Source organism: Leopardus geoffroyi, chromosome X (genome assembly GCF_018350155.1).
Source record: "Leopardus geoffroyi isolate Oge1 chromosome X, O.geoffroyi_Oge1_pat1.0, whole genome shotgun sequence".
Classification (NCBI taxonomy): domain Eukaryota; kingdom Metazoa; phylum Chordata; class Mammalia; order Carnivora; family Felidae; genus Leopardus; species Leopardus geoffroyi.
This window is the reverse complement of record NC_059343.1, coordinates 27,262,146-27,280,229: the sequence shown is the minus strand read 5'-3', so window position 1 is coordinate 27,280,229 and position 18,084 is coordinate 27,262,146. Positions and strand designations below refer to the sequence as shown.

At 40.1% G+C, this 18,084-nt stretch overlaps 1 protein-coding gene across 11 annotated transcripts in view; it reads left to right on the top strand.

The window, feature by feature from the left end:
* The window catches only part of DMD (dystrophin), a 2,127,700-nt gene that overhangs the window by 1,621,905 nt on the left and 487,711 nt on the right, over positions 1 to 18,084 (top strand). For all 11 annotated transcript variants that reach the window (XM_045472664.1, XM_045472669.1, XM_045472671.1 and 8 more), the window contains one exon: positions 13,625 to 13,814. In XM_045472664.1, the coding sequence (XP_045328620.1) occupies positions 13,625 to 13,814 (190 nt within the window). The remainder of the gene's footprint in view (positions 1 to 13,624; positions 13,815 to 18,084) is intronic.

Genomic DNA, 18,084 nt, shown 5'->3' with positions numbered 1-18,084 from the left:
TGTTTCTTTATTTTTGAGAGAGAGGGAGAGTGGGAGAGACAGAGAGTGCAAGCAGGCGAGGGGCAGAGAGAGAGGGAGACACAGAATCCGAAGCAGGCTCCAGGCCCTGAACTGTCAGCACAGAGCCTGATGCGGGGCTTGAACTCACGAACCCCGAGATCATGACCTGAGCCGAAGTCGGATGCTCTACCAACCGAGCCACCCAGGCGCCCCACAAGTTAATTTTAATACATCTTTTACATAAAAGGACAGTCCCTCCTGAAAGCCGTCATTTGGAAAATATTTTGTAAAAAATACACCCAGTATGTGTTTAGTTCCCCTGTGTGGTCCAAACTCTAGCTGTCTTGAGCTTTGTATGTTTTTTTTTTTTTTTTAAATAGTAACAACCAAAAAAAAAAAAAAAAAGAAGCTTATACTTCTTCATTCCCATCAAAACAGGTTTGTCAGCGTTGGGTGAACTTAAAATCAAATAGTTATCGTAGAAGTTAGAAAGTTCATTTGCCCCTTCCATCACGTTTGACACCTTTTCACCACAGCAAAATTGTAAATGTAAACTTAGTCCCTGGAAGATGAGCTGGGCCCCAATTTCCAGCTAATTGGGAGAAGCGGCCCTGAGTCGAGCACTGTCAGGCTGATTTGAGTTTCAAGATATGATGATGATTATTGTGTCAAATGTAATCAAGAATGCGGGCTCTGAACTGACGAAAGGGCTGGCTGTTTTTAATTCGGGTTCGTATACGAAGCAGACCTCCGGTTCCCCGGTAGTCACAGCTGGCTGTGAAAAAGCAATTTTTAAAATACGATTTCGTTCTCTGTGGAGCAGGAAGGATCAGGGCTTGGAAGCATGGGGGAGGTGCGGGGGGGAGGAATCTCCTCATTCTCTTCTTTAAAAATTCGATTTATTTTCAGTTTAATAGCTTTCGTCCTGAAATTTCCCTGTAGCTCTGTATCGATGGTTTTCATCCTTCTCAGATGCGATGCCCCCCCCCCGCTTTCTTTTCTTCTAACACGTAGTTTGTAACACCTTCTTTACTCTCATAGACCAAAAGTTGTAGGTAATATACCCGACCTATAGACAAGTTTTTAAGCGATGCCCTGACTGTAATTTTTAAGAGAAATGAGTCATTTATAATGAGACAATGTACAGGGACTCACATACTGTGAGCAGCCTTGGCCATCCTAAGCGGGACTTTGCAAAATGCTGAACAACTCTTGGCATAATTCTTAACAACACGAAGCAAAGTTTTCCTGGGATTTTCGTGGCAGTCAGTTACATTGCTGAAAAAAATTCAGCGTGTATTAAGTCCTTGATAAAAGTATTATCAGGGGTCCAGGTGTTTGGTAACGGGGTTTCTCCCATGCGAGTGTCCAGTGGGACATGAGGAAGTGCCGTGGGACTCAGTTCTTTGTTGTCATGAACTCTCTCCAGCCCCTCCCCGTGGAATGCCAGGAGTGCCCTGCAATCACCGTGTTAGGTTAAATATCTTCCCTCAATTTCCCAGAGAGGCTCTGTTATGCTATCTGTAAATCTTGGTTGAATATTTTTCTGGACAAGAACGGATCTGTGAATTCATGAAATCGTGATATGCTCTGAGAACCTATCCTCTTTCTCGGTGATACGGTTGCCATTTTTACAAGACTGGCTGGGATGAGCAAGCATTTAAGATGTGCTAGATTGTCTAGCAAAACCTTTAAAAATTCTGGGATTATCACTGTGGCGATAATCTGTTTCCACCACCTTTATTGAATGGCGTGGTCTCCACAAACGATGATATGACACCCCTCCCGGAGTTATACCGATTGCCTTCCAACTAGATGTTAACAAATGTAATTAAATTCTCTGTAACCATCACGGGTGATGCTATTGTACCTCCCCAAGATATTTAAAATGGCGCATGCTGCTTAGATGAAGGCTGCAAGAGAAATGGACACCCATTTCTTGATGAGGTTAACCGGGTAATTTAATAAAACAAACACACATCCACACATAGACAGACATAAATAAAGCCTATGTTCTTTATGGGGCCTTCTAGGGCTACGTTGTTTACAGGACGCAAAGGATGTCACTTAATAGGTGGGTGTCAAGTCGTGAAAGAAGGGTCTCTGGTGCTGTGCCACAAGGTTCTATTCTCATCCCTGCCACACTGAATGTTTCTGACAGAACAAGAGTAGAGCTATAGAGGAGATGTCCATTCACAGTTATGGGTGATACAAAGCACAGAGCGTCGGAGTATGTTGGGTAATAGGGCCAAATGGATACCTGGACAGGTTGAATTTGGAGGCCCTTTTTAATGCATATTTCTGGGCCCGGATCAAGCTAAAAGGCAATCAGAAAATTTGCCAGAGTATTGGATTGATTTTAACAGAAGCTATTATTTGTTATGCCCTCTGGCTTTGGAGTGCACCTAAAAATATACGTTGAGTTAACGGACTTCGAAGGAGTTCCTTTTAAAAATTCCAAAGAGGGGCGCCTGGGTGGTGCAGTCGGTTAAGCGTCCGACTTCAGCCAGGTCACCATCTCACGGTCCGTGAGTTCGAGCCCCGCATCAGGCTCTGGGCTGATGGCTCAGAGCCTGGAGCCTGTTTCCGATTCTGTGTCTCCCTCTCTCTCTGCCCCTCCCCCGTTCATGCTCTGTCTCTCTCTGTCCCAAAAATAAATAAACGTTGAAAAAAAAATTTAAAAAAAAAATTAAATAAATAAAAATAAAAATTCCAAAGAAAATCATCATGTTGATTTGGGTCACGATGGACGGTTCAGTGCAATGTGTTGGCCAATGAGAGTCTACCGTTTCATGTTCACTGCTGGTACAAAACTCGATGAACGATACAACCTCCAAAGATTTAATATCTACACTTCTGCAAAGCAGAACACAATTTTGGTCACAGAATTGCTCATTCCAATTTTGAAATATCTCGGTTATCACTGAGTAAGTGTCTTTTATATAATCAGTTTTCTGATTATATAAAAATGATATCTACTAATAACTGTGAGGTTCAACTGAAGTCATGTATGTGAAGGCAACATATGAACTTTAAAAATCTACACAAGAAGAGATTATTATTCAGTAAGCTTACATCAAGAAATAATTTGGACCTATACGTTTTTTAAGCACGAGGGACGAGGACCTTCTCATTTTTAGAATGTCTGCCTGTTTCATAGTAGGTTTATTGATTTTATTTGAACTTACTGAGTGTCCATTAAACACCAGAAGCTGTGGTATGACTCCTTCCTCTCAAGGAATTTACAGTAAGTTAATCATGGCGGACGGTAATGATGATGATGAAGAAAAAGAATATAGAGACTTTTTGTAAGAGGCGCATTCATGAGTAAGAGGATTCTTGAAAGCACACAAAGGCCTCAGATTTATTCCTCTAGTGTTGTAGTTTTAATTGAAAAAATAAATCCTTAATTTATGACTATTCTTCATAAATTTGAATTGATCTTATAAAAGGCCATCAGTGCATTTCAAAGTGTCTAGTTCTTTTAAATGCAGTTTCTCCCTCTAGTAATTAAAAGTAAGGAAGCAACAAATTTTAAGTCTTTATTTTGATCATCAGTTTTAATTAGCTAAAGCTATTTGTAATCCTACAAATCTTATAAATCATATCAGATTTACAAGTCTTGTAAATCATATCTGAGCCTTTAAAAGAGGTTCAAAATTAAAAGGGCAATTTGTTTAGAATCTACCAAGACTTACTCAGAGAGATTAATTCACTTCTCAGCTGGCCTTATGGAAATGTATTTATTTTACTGTAAAATTTCTAGAAAAGAAATGTCTTTGATTTTCTTGTTAGATATTTTTAATGTAAAACGTTTCTCAAAAGGAACAGACTTCCTGATAATCTCTGTATCATTAGCGAACATTAAGTTACCACTATAATAAGGCCTCGATCATATGCACTATGATTTTCTCTTATTTCCTGAGAATAAAAAGATTTTATTGCTGCCCATAATGCCCTCTTTTTGAATAAAAGCCTCAAGCCTACCTCACGTCTAAAGTGCAGTGTTCATTCTAATAGCTCTCTTAGATGACAGCTGGAGATGATAAGCAAAGGGATAATAATTTTTGTCTTCACGCAGATACATGCCATAACCTAATTCACACAATGATCACAGAAAACAAAGAGCTTTTGAGAATAGTAATATGTAAATATCCATTATATTTACCTCACACGGAGACTGACAAGTCTACCTTGAGAGGTAATGCCTTAGACTGGACTGGATTTGGTGTTTTAGGTTTTTGACCTTGATTTTAGACATCCCTCCAGCCTCTCTGAAAGTCAGGTTTTTCACATATAAAACATTGATGATTGGGGTGCCTGAGTGGCTCACTCACGTAAGCCTCTGACTCTTGATTTAGGCTCGGGTCATGATCTCATAGTTTGGTTCCTGAATTCAAGCCCCACATCGAGCTCCATACTGACAGTACAGAGTCTGCTGGGGATCTTCTCTCTGGATGATTATAACAACCTGTCCCATTCACCTCATCCAGTTAAAGGATCAGAGGAGAAAATATATGTGGAAAAGCTTCAAAACCGAGGAGCATTGTTTTCGTGCAAAATATTATGACAACATGTGTTGAATGTGAAGGACTCTCAAAAGTGCATTTTTCACCACAAGAGAGTGCTGAGTGAGGGATTGGGTAGCGAAAGGTACAAATATTTAGAAACTATAACTTCAAGTTCATGTCAGGAATTAGGAAATTGTTTGTGTTTCCAAATTCTGTTGATCACCCTCTACTGTAAGTTCATATCATCTGTTGATATGATTTTAATCACTTGCCTCCTTTTAAAGAGAATCTAGGGGCGCCTGGGTGGCTCAGTTGGTTAAGCATCCGACTCTTGATTTCAGCTCAGGTCAGGATTTCCCAGTTCGTGGGATCAGATCCCACTTAGGATTCTCTCTCTCTCTCTCTCTCTCTCTCTCTCTCTCTCTGCACTTCCCCTGCTCTTAGGCTCGCTGTCTGTCTCAAAAAATAGACTTTAAAAAAAATAAAAAGAATTTGTATGCTTGACTTTTGGTCTTAGAAAATGGAACTAACCTACCTTACTGTCTTCAGAATATTATGTATCAGTGTCTGACAACCTGTTCTGTTTTTCTCTAAGTGAGGAGGACAATGGGTATTCGTTTGACCGGACAGTCTTTTAAGAGACTCGAGAGATGATGCTAGGCTTGCCTTTCTGATTGGTTACTACACTTGTTTTCATTTATCCTTTTCGAAGAGAAGAGAGTTACTTAATTTAGCTTATCAACATCAGGAAATCCATCTTTTAAAGAGATTAACACTACAAGTGATGAAAACCAAAGACTCACCTTAAAGACACACATTATACACATCACTGAGAATTTATTGAGAGTAGAAATGTCAAAAACTGACGTCTGTGCTCCCAAGCCAAAATGTAACAAGTAGACAGAGTCTGGGGATAAAGAAGGAGGATAGTTTATCACTTTGCCAGGCAAAGGAGGCTGAAGCAGGCTAAGGCCTCCAAAACTGCCAGTAATACCTCTTACTCCTGCCCAGGGTTAAAAGGCTGAGGGGTTTTATAGGAAAATACAGGATCTGGGCGGTTTCGATAGGAATCTGGTCCGTGCTGCCAGCCGTGTTTGTCACGTCTTCAAGGTGGTCTCATGACGAGCACAGGCGCCGGCCGGCCGAGTCTCCTTAGGAAATATACACAGAGGTCAGTGAGATGTCAATATCGATACCGAGTTCCTGGAACAAAGGATGCTGTAGAAAAACAAGTGAAGGGGAGGGGGAGGCTTCGAGAATAAAGGAGAGAAAAATGTGTTCAGTTTAAAGTCAAGCCTTGCCGAAGCACTAGTGTGTCCATCTTAATTTCCACCCGTCTTTACGTTTCTCTAGCAGTTTCTAAAATTGTGTTTAACTAGAAGCCAAACCCCAATCTAAGTTTGTATTGATCTGGAAGGCAGTATAACCACATTTTTTTTTCTAAAGATCTTTTATAGTTCTCTAAATATCTGGAATAATACTTGAAGTCTCTGTATATGAACCAAATCAAACATTATTTTTAAACTTGCCCAAATGGTACCTTTAGGTATTATATCAGTGGAAAGATATTAACCCTAGACCTTAGACTGAGGGTGTTTGTCTCTTTCTTAACAATCCGAGGTAAGAAAAAATATATATCTTGAGTATTTCACCTGTGCAACTAAGTTTTTTTTCAGTGCTACATGACAGAAACAGAAATCAAATGAAGTGAGTAATGCAAAGAATAGCAAAGTTTTCTTCTCAGAAACGTCCCGGTGCTTTTAGGAAAAGTATAATGGTTGTTTCCATAATGATATACTGCACAAATCTCAATTTTTAAAATGCCCATAGAGTGAACAAAAAAGATATGGAATGTGTATTTTAAAATTCCTTGCATGACTGATCATGCCAATACTCTCTTACTATCTCAAGGTAAACTCTCCCTGATAAATGTTTTTTCACTGAAATGTCTGTATCATTGAAGGAAGTTTAAACAGATAGCTTCAAAGCTGTGGTTTATATTTAGGGGATTAATCTTTTTTTTTTTTTTTTTTTTTTTTTTTTTGTGAAACTGTGTTGCTTCTGCACATGTTGAAAAGTCATCCTGTGTTGTCTGGGGTGAGGAAAGATGGGAATGAGTTTTCTGAGAACTAATCAGCAATACTTTGGGAACATTTAGGTCGTGGTTTCCAATTAACTCTGGAGAGTTTGAGTAATTTAGTACCAGACCTCAGGAGAGAGGGGATGAAAACCTCGTTAATTCATATGTCCGTGAACAGCAAACCAGCAAATTTGCGTTGAAAATGGATTTTGTGTATATGTGTGTTTTGAAGCAAACTCCAGCTAGATCTCTCTGCTCTGGTTAGGGTGGGAGACAATCTTTCCATGTCTGTATTCCCTTACCTGTAGGTTTTTTCATGTTTCAATGACTCTGCTTATGGTAAAGTAACAAGATAGTTAAATCCGTACTCCAAAACGAAGGCCAGGATTCAATGGCATAAGCTTCCCTGCGTTTTTCTTTATTTTACTACAATAAACACATCAGAGGGATGTAGGCACCAATATCCATTTTCAGAGTTGGAAAAATTTCTTTTCTAGGATGAGAGGCTTGGGCTCTAATCCCAATCGCTTCCCTCGTGTGCAAATTTGGAAAAGTCATCCAGGCCTCTCAGAATGAATCTCACCAACAGCAAAATGAAACCGGCAAGAACCTGTACCGTGTATCTAAGGGGTTTCTTATTTTTATGAAAATCAATTCAATTAGGCAAACTTGTATTGAGCATCCATTACTGTATGTTGAGATAAAACCTACTAGAAGATCTCCCCTTCCTTTGATAAGTAAAGGCCAAAAAAATGTTTAAAGCTAGATTTATCATTTGTTAGGCAAATTGAGATCTAAGTTCATAATACATTTGAGCTAGTGGTAGGGAATCCACATGAATTAAAGGCTTAATCATACTGTGACCACAGTTAAGTGTTTACCTGTCTCTTCCACCAGAATTGAATATATTAACTGCCAAAGCCCATGTCCGCGTCTCAATGACTTTTGTGTCGCCATCACCAAGCATAGATCCTGGCACATAATACACATGGGACACGTGCAGAGATGACTTCATGAGCTGTCGGTGGGCATGCACAAATAAGAATGAGGTTCAGATTTTAAGATAATCTGTGCAGAGGTTAAAGCCTTTGCGGAGGAATGAAATATCCAACTGGAAATGTACAAAGAAAAACAGAGGCAGACTGTAGGTAGAAAAAAATGGCAATACCTTCTAAAATGATGAGACAGTAAACCTGAATATATTTTATTTATTTAGAGAGACAGAGAGAGAGAGAGAGAGAGAGAGAACGCGTGCATGCAAGCAGGGGAGGGACAGAGAGAGAGGCAAAATCAAGAGTCCGACGCTTAGCTGACTGAGCCCCAAGTCTGAATATATTTAAAACATGTGAAGAGCCATATGGGTGTTAGCTTTAAAAAAAAAATGTGTTTTCTGTGCTGTACCTGACAGCCTTGATCTCTTACTCTATGCCAATAGTGAAAAGAACAGAGTATATTTCTCACTGGGTAGCTCATTAGCAGAGGAGGAAAGAGAAACATACTCTGGCTGCCACATGCTTCTGCGGCCATGTTTCTAGGTAGATGTTGCCCTGAGCCACAGTGTTGGACCTGTGGCCAGAAAGGTACTGCTGGGGTACTAGTCCAAGCATTATTGAAGGACTTTGTTTAGATTCATGCTTCTCATGAGTGTACATGACTAATAGAATTGCTCGAGATTGAAAGGAACCCTTTCTACAAACTGCTGTATATCCACAGGTGATAACGACTCTAGCTGTCCCTTGAAAACTCAATGTAAAGTCATTTTTAAAAATCACAGTGTAATTTCGTTACCAGCAAGTCGGTAGAGACTGTTACGGTTACTGGGAAATTGAACTTCAGGTTAAGTTTGCTTCTGTGACTAGTGTTGGGCATTGCTAGAAACCTGGGGTCCCAAGCCCAAGTACCGCGAAGGTGCTCAGTCTCTCAGCCCTACATCTGACAAACAAAAAAAGGGGAAAGAAGTGTCATCCTGTAATCATTCCCTAAAAATATCGTAGGAAATGATAGTGGTTAAATGCAAATAAGCCAGGAAGAAGAGCTTCGGAGTGTTTTGTCTGGTTACTCCTTTACAATCCCAAGCCACAGACGGAGGTGTTTTTTAGCAAAGACTGAGTGCTGCGAATTTCCTCCAATTGTCACACTCAGAGAAACACCAGGCAGAATAGCCTCCTGTGTCAGGTTGAGCCTTTCCCCCTTAAAAATATTCGATATGGGGGCGCCTGGGTGGCTCAGTCGGTTAGGGTCATGATCTCGCGCTCCGTGAGTTCGAGCCCCGCGTCGGGCTCTGTGCTGACAGCTCGGAGCCTGGAGCCTGCTTCGGATTCTGTGTCTCCCTCTCTCTGACCCTTCCCTGTTCATGCTCTGTCTCTCTCTGTCTCAAAAAAATAAATAAACGTTAAAAAAATTTTTTTAAATATTCGATATGTTTATTTCTGTTTGATTATATATATAATACATATTTTAAAAGTGTATACATAAATGTATATGTACCTACATTTATATCTATACAATCCTGCAGTATAGTGCACTGATAAAGTATTGTCCACCCGTGTATCTAATAGTGGAATATTGCGTATACATTAATTAAGCTCTACAGCCTTACTTGGGCAAGTAGTTAAGTTTCCCTTTCCTCCTTTGCCTTTTATGTATTAGGTTGACCCATAAGAATTTGCTGATATGCACCTTAATGGAAAATCTGGAGTCTTAGAGATTTATTTGGAGATACCCTGATAGGTGTGTGGGTGTTTAGAGACAGATCGGAGTATTACTTGTCTGACTGCCTCACTGATAATCGGTTCTTAAAAAGAAAATAGAAGGGCACCTGGGTGGCTCAGTCGGTTGAGCATCTGACTCTCGATTTCAGCTCCGGTCATGATCCCAGGGTCAAGGGATCCACGCTCAGTGCGGAGTCTGCTTATGATTCTTTCTCTCTCTCCCTCTGCACCTCTCCCCCACTCACCTCTCTCTCTCTCTCTAAAATAAAAAGAGAGAGAGAGAGAGAGAGAGAGAGAGAAAATGGAGATGCCGAAGACATGCCTTCTGTGATTCTTCCCCTTTGCCCAGAATTATCTCTAGATGAGCACCATCTTGGGCAGCTGTGGAGTTGTACTAAGCTCTATAGCTACAGCACTTTGTGCCTTCAGTAGATTCTTGCTTCTAACTGGTGGTGATGCAAGTCTCCATTATCTATAGATCTTCTTAAAGAGCAACCAAAGGTACAATATCCCTTCGGGCTCATTTCCTAGGTGTGAGAATCCTTCGTCCTGTCCTGTTTTTGAGACTACAGTCTGTGCAAGCAGTTGTATATTTCTGCACATAGATTTCGAAAGCATGTATATGTTTAAAATCTTTCTTTACTGTGACAATTCAGCATGTGAATTTCCCCAGAAGGCAGGCTCTGAGAAATCGATTAACCTGCAGGAATTTCATTGGCAAGCGCTCTGAGGATTAACACCTGTGAGGGAAGGCAAGGGAAGGAAGCAGGACAGGGAAGAAGGAGAAGCTGGGCTTCAATGCGGTTGCAACCACAGCACCGATCCCCAGTGCTCCCCCCATCTTCCTGAATTGTCCTGAGTTGGAGCGAGGGGGCCAGGCTTTTATAGCCCACACACTAACCAGTCGTTGGTGCATCCTGCCTCCAGCAGCTTCCTCAGAAGCTAGGGCAAACAGATGGGGGTCTCCAACGGCAGTGAATCTCAAAACTTTAGCATACACCAAAATCACCTAGAAGGCTTGTTAAAACACACATCACCGGACTCCACGTGCAGAGTGGAGTATTAGTATTATCACTGAGACCCAGTCATTGTTACTTTCAAAGCTCAGCCAAGTTTTCGCCAGGGTCTATAATTGGGCAACCTGGACAAAGGCATTTACAGAATCATCCTGTCCAAAGTCTTCACTTTTGTTCTAAAACGATCTTTTCAATTTCTTTATGATTCTCATCATTTCTACACTTTTTTATTTATCATAAAAGCCACTTCAAGCCACATGGTTATGGAAAATAAAAAAATAGGAGATACAGTCAGAGCTCTTTTGGATGCACAAATATGGCGTACAAGTACCCTTGATTCATTTCTAGTCTAGACTTGGCACGATTAAAATTTAGGAATTCGGTGCACATAGATTGATCTCAGGATAAAGGATGTAGCCTTAAAACCGCCTCATGAGCAGGAACCAACAGTCTCACCTCTGATCAAAGGGGCTGTAAAAGAACTCATTTGAAGAGATTGTCTGCTGTTGTGGCCATTGAATTTTTTTTAACGTATTTTCCAAATTAGAAAAGATTCAGCCTGAGGTTGTCAATATTTCAGAGCACGAGGGTATCGTTAGGAAAATGGTGCCTCACTGTCCTGAAAGAGTTACTATTCTTCCCTAAGGGCCTAATTTACAAAGCAGCAAACTCACTGGTAGGATTTGGCTGGAAATCTCACTGTCTCAGTAGAACCCTTTCATCTGATTTATGTGCATCGTATTTTACCAATAACTCTTGGAGAGTTATTTACTAGTTACTTTTTGAGGAAGCAGAGGGTAAGTGGTGCTTTTAGTTTAAGAATAGGGGAGGTTCATGAGCAGCTCATGATGAAGATGCCGCTGAGAATAAAACACACAGTATCTAATTCTCCAAGCTTCACTCTGCAGTGAGAGTTTCGTATTTGTCCTTTATTTGCTATGAAGTCGGAGCATGTTAAAAAAGTATGTCATTGTCTAGCCCTGCATTTGTCTTCTGAAATGTGACAGCTTGTTTCTATCCCAAATTTTAGGCTGGAGGTGGAGTAAGTTTTAGTGATTTTTTTACTGTGCAAGCCAACCTAGAAATACTAGCTTGAAGCGGACGAAATGGTCCCTTTCGTAGGTCAGAAATGGTCAACTGTGAGCAAGTTACGCCTGTTTCAACCTGTCCGTTTCATGCCAGATTGTAACATTAAGGTTCTCAGCGCCGTGGTGATGGTTCTGAGTTTTTAAATCATACCGAATGGAAAGATAAATAAACAATGATTTTGGTATTTCTCCCTCCACTGATAGTTTGAAATCTAGATAAGCAGGGAGCAAGCAGTCCAGGTCAGCCCCTGAACTACCCAAGGTTTCACTCATTCGCCCAAGCCGAACACCCAGGTACCTTTCAGCTGTGTGGTATTAAAGTTTATGTAGGGGTTGATAAATAGCTCAGCGCAATGCTTCCTTTTTTCCAATAGCTGCATCCTCATAAACCTATTCTCCCCTCCGCCAGTTAATGCAGACAGAAGATTTTTATCCAGTGTGAGCACCGAAACTCCACTGTGGAAGACTGTATGTTCAGCAAAAACCTCACCCATGATGAATAAACGGCTCTTCCGGGGGCTTCGCTGCCGCTCGCTCCGCAGGAGTTGTTTATTGCCTGGTTTGCACATCCCATGATAAAGTTGCTGCTGAAATAAATTGCAGTTTTGCATAATTATTGACAATCACATCCTAACAAGCAGTGTGTATCGTATTCAAGTGTTCGATTTTTTCAAATCCATTTTTAGCTTATGTTTAATCCCAGAAAGTGTTTGTGTGGTAATAGAAGGCAAATACGGCATTTAAATAGAGTACTAATTTCCTCATTGCAGACAAAATTTACCTGAATCTTTTTAGTTGGGACTGTTACTGCCGAAGGCACTTTTCCCTCCAAGCTGTTATTATGTAGATTTTTGCAGAGGGCATATGTGTGTGTGTGCACAACACATGAATTATATATATATAATATATACACACACATGTATATGTATATATATGTATATATGTATGTATATATGTATATATGTATATATATACACACATGTATATGTATATATATGTATATATGTATACGTATGTATATATATGTATATATGTATATACATATATGTATACATATATACATATATACTGTATATATATACATATGTATATATATGTATATGTATACAAAATCAGAAAATATGATTTTTTTTTTAGATTTGTGTATCATTGGGGAATTTGGTTCACCCCTTCCAAAAGATGAGAAGAAAGGGAATAGGATGTGGGCCAAGGGAACGACCATGTTTGAGTAATCCTGGTACAGAGTGTAACTAACTGTATGTAGCAGGCATACCATACAGTCGGGAGGGAATAGTGGGATTTGAACCCAGATCTGTCAGGTTTTTAGGCTCTACTTTTTCCCCTTACACATGAGATTTTTCTTGAGGAGAATATTCCAAGTTGTGTGACCATCAGCTAATGAAATATAAAGCTAACACCATAGTTGGAACTTGCAGAACACAGTAGCGTTATGCAAAATGATATTTTGTGCAATGGTTTCTATGAAATGTGTCATTTTTATACTTTTCTTTCTTCTTTCTGTTCTCCTTTGCCCTGCAGTCCCCTTCTCTGTCTGGTTCCCTCCGTTGTTCAACTTTCTGTTCTCGCTTTGCATTTTCTTGAGCTTTTTCCTTGCCTACCTAATCCTGATGTTCTGCCTCAGGTGACGTCTAAGATAACCATGGTGTAGGGATTTGGGGGCTTTATCCATAAAGATGAGCTTACGATTTTGCAGCATATGAAAATAAGGTGTCAAAATTGACCAGTAAAAACTATCAAGTTACAAAAAGATTGTTTTTGCAGGCTCTTATGTGAACTTCCCAAAGTCCAAAGTGTGTGTGTATGTGTGTGTATGTGTATACATATACATATATGTATATATATACACATATATGTACATATACACACACACACACACACATCCAGTAGGAACACCGAAACTACACTGTAGAAGACTGTACGCTCAGCAAAAACCTCACCCATGATGAATAAACAGCTCTTCTGGCATGTGTGTATACGTACATATATATGTACATATATATGTCTGTGTGTGTGTATACACACATATGCACACACAGGTATAGTTGCTGTTGCTTTTAAGAGGACTTTTAGCAATAACCCACCCCTTTGTTGGTACGTTATAATTTAGTCCCTTTATCTTTGCTCTTTTCATGGGGGGCCCTGGGTACACCCTTCGATAACTGAGGAGAACTGCATCTGGACGTTTGTTCCTTTGCAGAGTGAGTGAGCGAGAGGCTGCTCTGGAAGAAACCCATAGATTGCTACAACAGTTCCCCCTCGACCTGGAGAAATTCCTTGCCTGGCTTACAGAGGCCGAAACAACTGCCAACGTGCTGCAGGATGCCACCCATAAGGAAAGGCTCCTGGAAGATACCAAGGGAGTAAGAGAGCTGATGAAACAATGGCAAGTAAGTAAAGCTTTTCTACTTGGCCCTCTTGTGAATAATCCATATGAGCAATTAATGGCATCTGTTCTTGTAAGTGATATGCTGGGGACAAAGTGAAATCATCGTTTCGCATGGCCTGATGTATTTCCGCATTTGGGCAAGGAGAGACGAGGCAGAGGGAGAAGGAAAAGTCAGTTAGTATTTCATTTAACATCCCAGTCTTCTAAATGGTGCACATTTTGGACGAGGAAAAACCCGCACTTAAAACCAGAGCTTTGGTCAGGGAGAAACTTTGCTCAGAGCCATAAATGGGAGATTGGTTTATTAAATTGAAAAAGTTGCCATTTTGGAGTGTTTATTTAATATTTTACAGGGAAAGCATCTGTATGAATTGTCTGTTTTATTTAGCGTTGCTAACTAAATCAGTTTCCCTTCATTACTTTCAAATACATTTTGAAATGTTAATCTGGCATTTTGTAGCCTTCTTCCTAACATGATCTGTACAAAGAAAAATGAGATGGGTGAATTTGTCCTAGTTAATGACCAGACAATTTTCAGACCATTGTTTTTCCTAGAAACAAACATTATTGCTATAAAGTTTCATATGCATCGACAGTGAAAACAGAAGTTTAGGGTAGTTTGGTTTAAATGTAGTCTTGGTGAGAGTCATATTCTGTAGTTCAAGGAGGCTTCTTAAGTTTATGCTCAGTGCCTGATAGAATTTTCTGAACCCTAATGGAGTTTTGTTATGTATAGCTGAGTTTTCTGCCTTGTTGTAAGAACTTTACTACTACCTAAAATAAACTGTAGACTGTTAAAATACTATGATCAAGTTTTTGGACTACATTTTTTGTATATTTAAATTATGATGAAAAAAGTGATAGGATATCCTAGGTTGAAAAAGAATTCCTCGAATCATAATAAGCAGTGTTCCTTCTCCTCTCCCTTTCCTTCTCCCCCCGCCCCACCCCGTCCTCCTTTTGTTTCTGTTTTGATAGATTACTTGGTATCCTTTCCTTAGTTGATGATAGTAGCAATTTATAGTGTCTCAGATTCCTCATTTGTTGGTTCCATTCTCCTCAGACCCCACTTGCTTCTCTGCAATGTGTGTTGAGTTAGTTTGACCATCGGAAGTAGTTTGTTTAGCGCAACGCCTGACTTTATCTTTGTAGATATACCCCATGGCTTCAGAATGTAAAAACAAGGCAAAGTTAGATTTTTTTTTTTTTTTTTTGGTCACTCTTAGATGAATGGTTAGAAAGTTTTCTACTGTAACTTATTTGACTTATGATAGTTCATAAAGAACATTTTATTTCTCCCTTTATACACCCATAAAGCCACCCCAGAATTTTTTTTTGAGAGGGAGAGAGAACACAGATGGGGGAGAGGGGCAGAGAGGGAGAGACACAGAGGACAGAGAGAGAATCCCAAGCTGGCTCCACACCCAACATGGAGCCTAACGTAGGGCTCAATCCCACAGTCCTGGACTCCATCCCACGACTCTGGGATCATGACCTGAACTGAAACGAAGAGTCAAAGCTTAACTGACTGAGCCACCCAGGTGCCCCACCCTAGCACTTTAATAAATACATGGGCTCACATATTCTCACCAGCGGCAGAAGATAAATAATAAAACTTGAAGTGGGTTTTTTTTTAGCAGATACCCTTGAAAATAAAGAATAATCCAAAAGATAATTTTATAATAAATATTTAATAAAACACTCCTTAAATTAGCGAACAAGTCTGATCTGTGCGAAAGCACGTCAATGTATCTCCTATATATTTTTATCTGCATTAATATACAATGAAAATTCTGAGAAACTGCAAGAGTCTGAATCATTAAAGAAAAAAATTGCCATGTTTTTCAACTGTATTCACTATGGAAGAATGGAGAATAAACTACATTTTGCATTCAGCTCTCTGAATTCTCTTTCAAAAACAGTTGGAAGTTATGTGAAGGACATTTTCTTAGCTTATGCTATATTACTCATAAAAGGCATTTATTATTAAAAACCATATTGGGGCGCCTGGGTGGCGCAGTCGGTGAAGCGTCCGACTTCAGCTCAGGTCACGATCTCGCGGTCCGTGAGTTCGAGCCCCGCGTCGGGCTCTGGGCTGGTGGCTCAGAGCCTGGAGCCTGCTTCGGATTCTGTGTCTCCCTCTCTCTCTGCCCCTCCCCCATTCATGCTCTCTCTCTGTCTCAAAAATAAATAAAACGATAAAAAAAAATTTTTTTTTAAATAATAAAAATAAAAACCATATTAAACTCCCTTAGAATCCCCCCAAATCTTAAACGTATCATTTTCCCCTTAACTATAATAGGACTAACTAAGATTCCAACACTATTTTAAAACAGACAATTTTCTCATTGCCTCTGTGTTAATATTGGGTTTTCTATAAATTCCAGTTGCCTGAGGTTGAAACTACATTTTATGGATAGGAATGACATTTATAGGCAGCGCTGATTTTCAGTTAGATGGCTGGATAACGGTCTTTTGATGAAAGATTTGGAGATGTCACGGAAAAAAATGTCAACTACTAAAACTATTGATTATTGCTGTTAATGGCACACTTCGAGTGATAGAATTGAATTAAGATACTGGGGTTTAAAAGCAACAAATGGAAATGCCAAGCTTGAAAGCAAATATAACCACATACCTTAGGAGATTACATGCAATTTCGGTATTTCAGCTAAACGGGAGTCTTTGCTCCCCACCCCCCCGCCCCCCCCGCTTCTGAAAAAAATTTTTTTTTTTTATATCTCGAACAAAAGGAATTTTCTATAATACGTGTGAAGGAAAAAAGTGTAATGATATGCCTTTCACTTTGTTTGAAGAAGCTGGTAGCGTTATGTTCATTGTTTGATTCATGCTGTCGAGCGAAAATACTTCTTACATATTAAAAAAGGAAACTCCGGGGCGCCTGGGTGGCGCAGTCGGTTAAGCGTCCAACTTCAGCCAGGTCACCATCTCACGGTCCGTGAGTTCGAGCCCCGCATCAGGCTCTGGGCTGATGGCTCAGAGCCTGGAGCCTGTTTCCGATTCTGTGTCTCCCTCTCTCTCTGCCCCTCCCCTGTTCATGCTCTGTCTCTCTCTGTCCCAAAAATAAATAAACGTTGAAAAAAAAAAAAAAAAAAGGAAACTCCAAATGCCTAGCCAGAACATCAGCTCTCCCAGCAGATTCCAGTACATCCGTCCACCCCAAAGCACTGATGTTTCACTTCGTACAAATACTGCTGAATGGATACAGGGGGGCGAAAACCTTCCCCAAAAGGCTTTGCTCTATGACTGTCAGTCACTGCGTCTGCATATGGAGACCCCAAAGCTCTTGCTAGACTGAGTATCACTGTTGTTTACAATGTGCTTCCTAGGATATTTAATTCTCTCGGCAATAATCACGATTCATGGGTTCTCTAAGAATACATGTTTTATGAAGCATATGCTTCCTGAATGGAATTAATCTGAGTAATTTCGCTCTGAAAGCCATTACGATTCCTCTCTTATATTGGAAAAAAATGCTTATTTACTTTTCTTACGGAAAGCCAGGGCATGGTAGTTGTCCTTATACTTAAGGATGAGGAGATTTTTCTTATAAATAGTATTATTTACGAGAGTCTGACTGACAGTTTAAAGGCAATAGATTTTTTTATCATGTTCATAAATATAAATCTATAAATATTTGTGAGAGAGAAAGAGAGAGAGAGAGAGAGGGTGGAGGAGGGGCAGAGAGAGAGAGGGAGACACAGAATCCGAAGCAGGCTCCAGGCTCTGAGCCCCACACGGGGCTGGAACTCACGAACTATGAGATCATGACCTGAGGTGAAGTCAGACGCTTAACGGACTGAGCCACCCAGGCGCCCCTAGAAGCAATGTATTTTTGTAGAACATCATATAGAACCCTGAGGGGTGACAGTTTGAGAATTCTTACATTGCAAATGTCTCCTTTAAATGAAGAACTGTATCCATAATTGAATCAGAGTGTTACTGTGTCCAAAACATTTCTGCTTTGGGCCCCAGAGAATTCACAAAGATATCCTCCGTTCTGAGTTCTAACATAAAACCATGGGTAACCAATTGAAAAGGGGGCCTCTGTATCGTCGCTAATATTTCACAAGATTTCCACCAATCTTAACTGGTTCTCTAAGCACCTCTAAGAGATCGTTGTAATACCAGCTTGTAAAGAAGGTGTGTAGGTAGGGGTATTTGGTGGGGAGAGATGATCATAAAGGTGTAATAAGGATCTTTTTCTCAGCACGAGAAACTACGGAGCAATTAATATTTGAGGCTCCTTT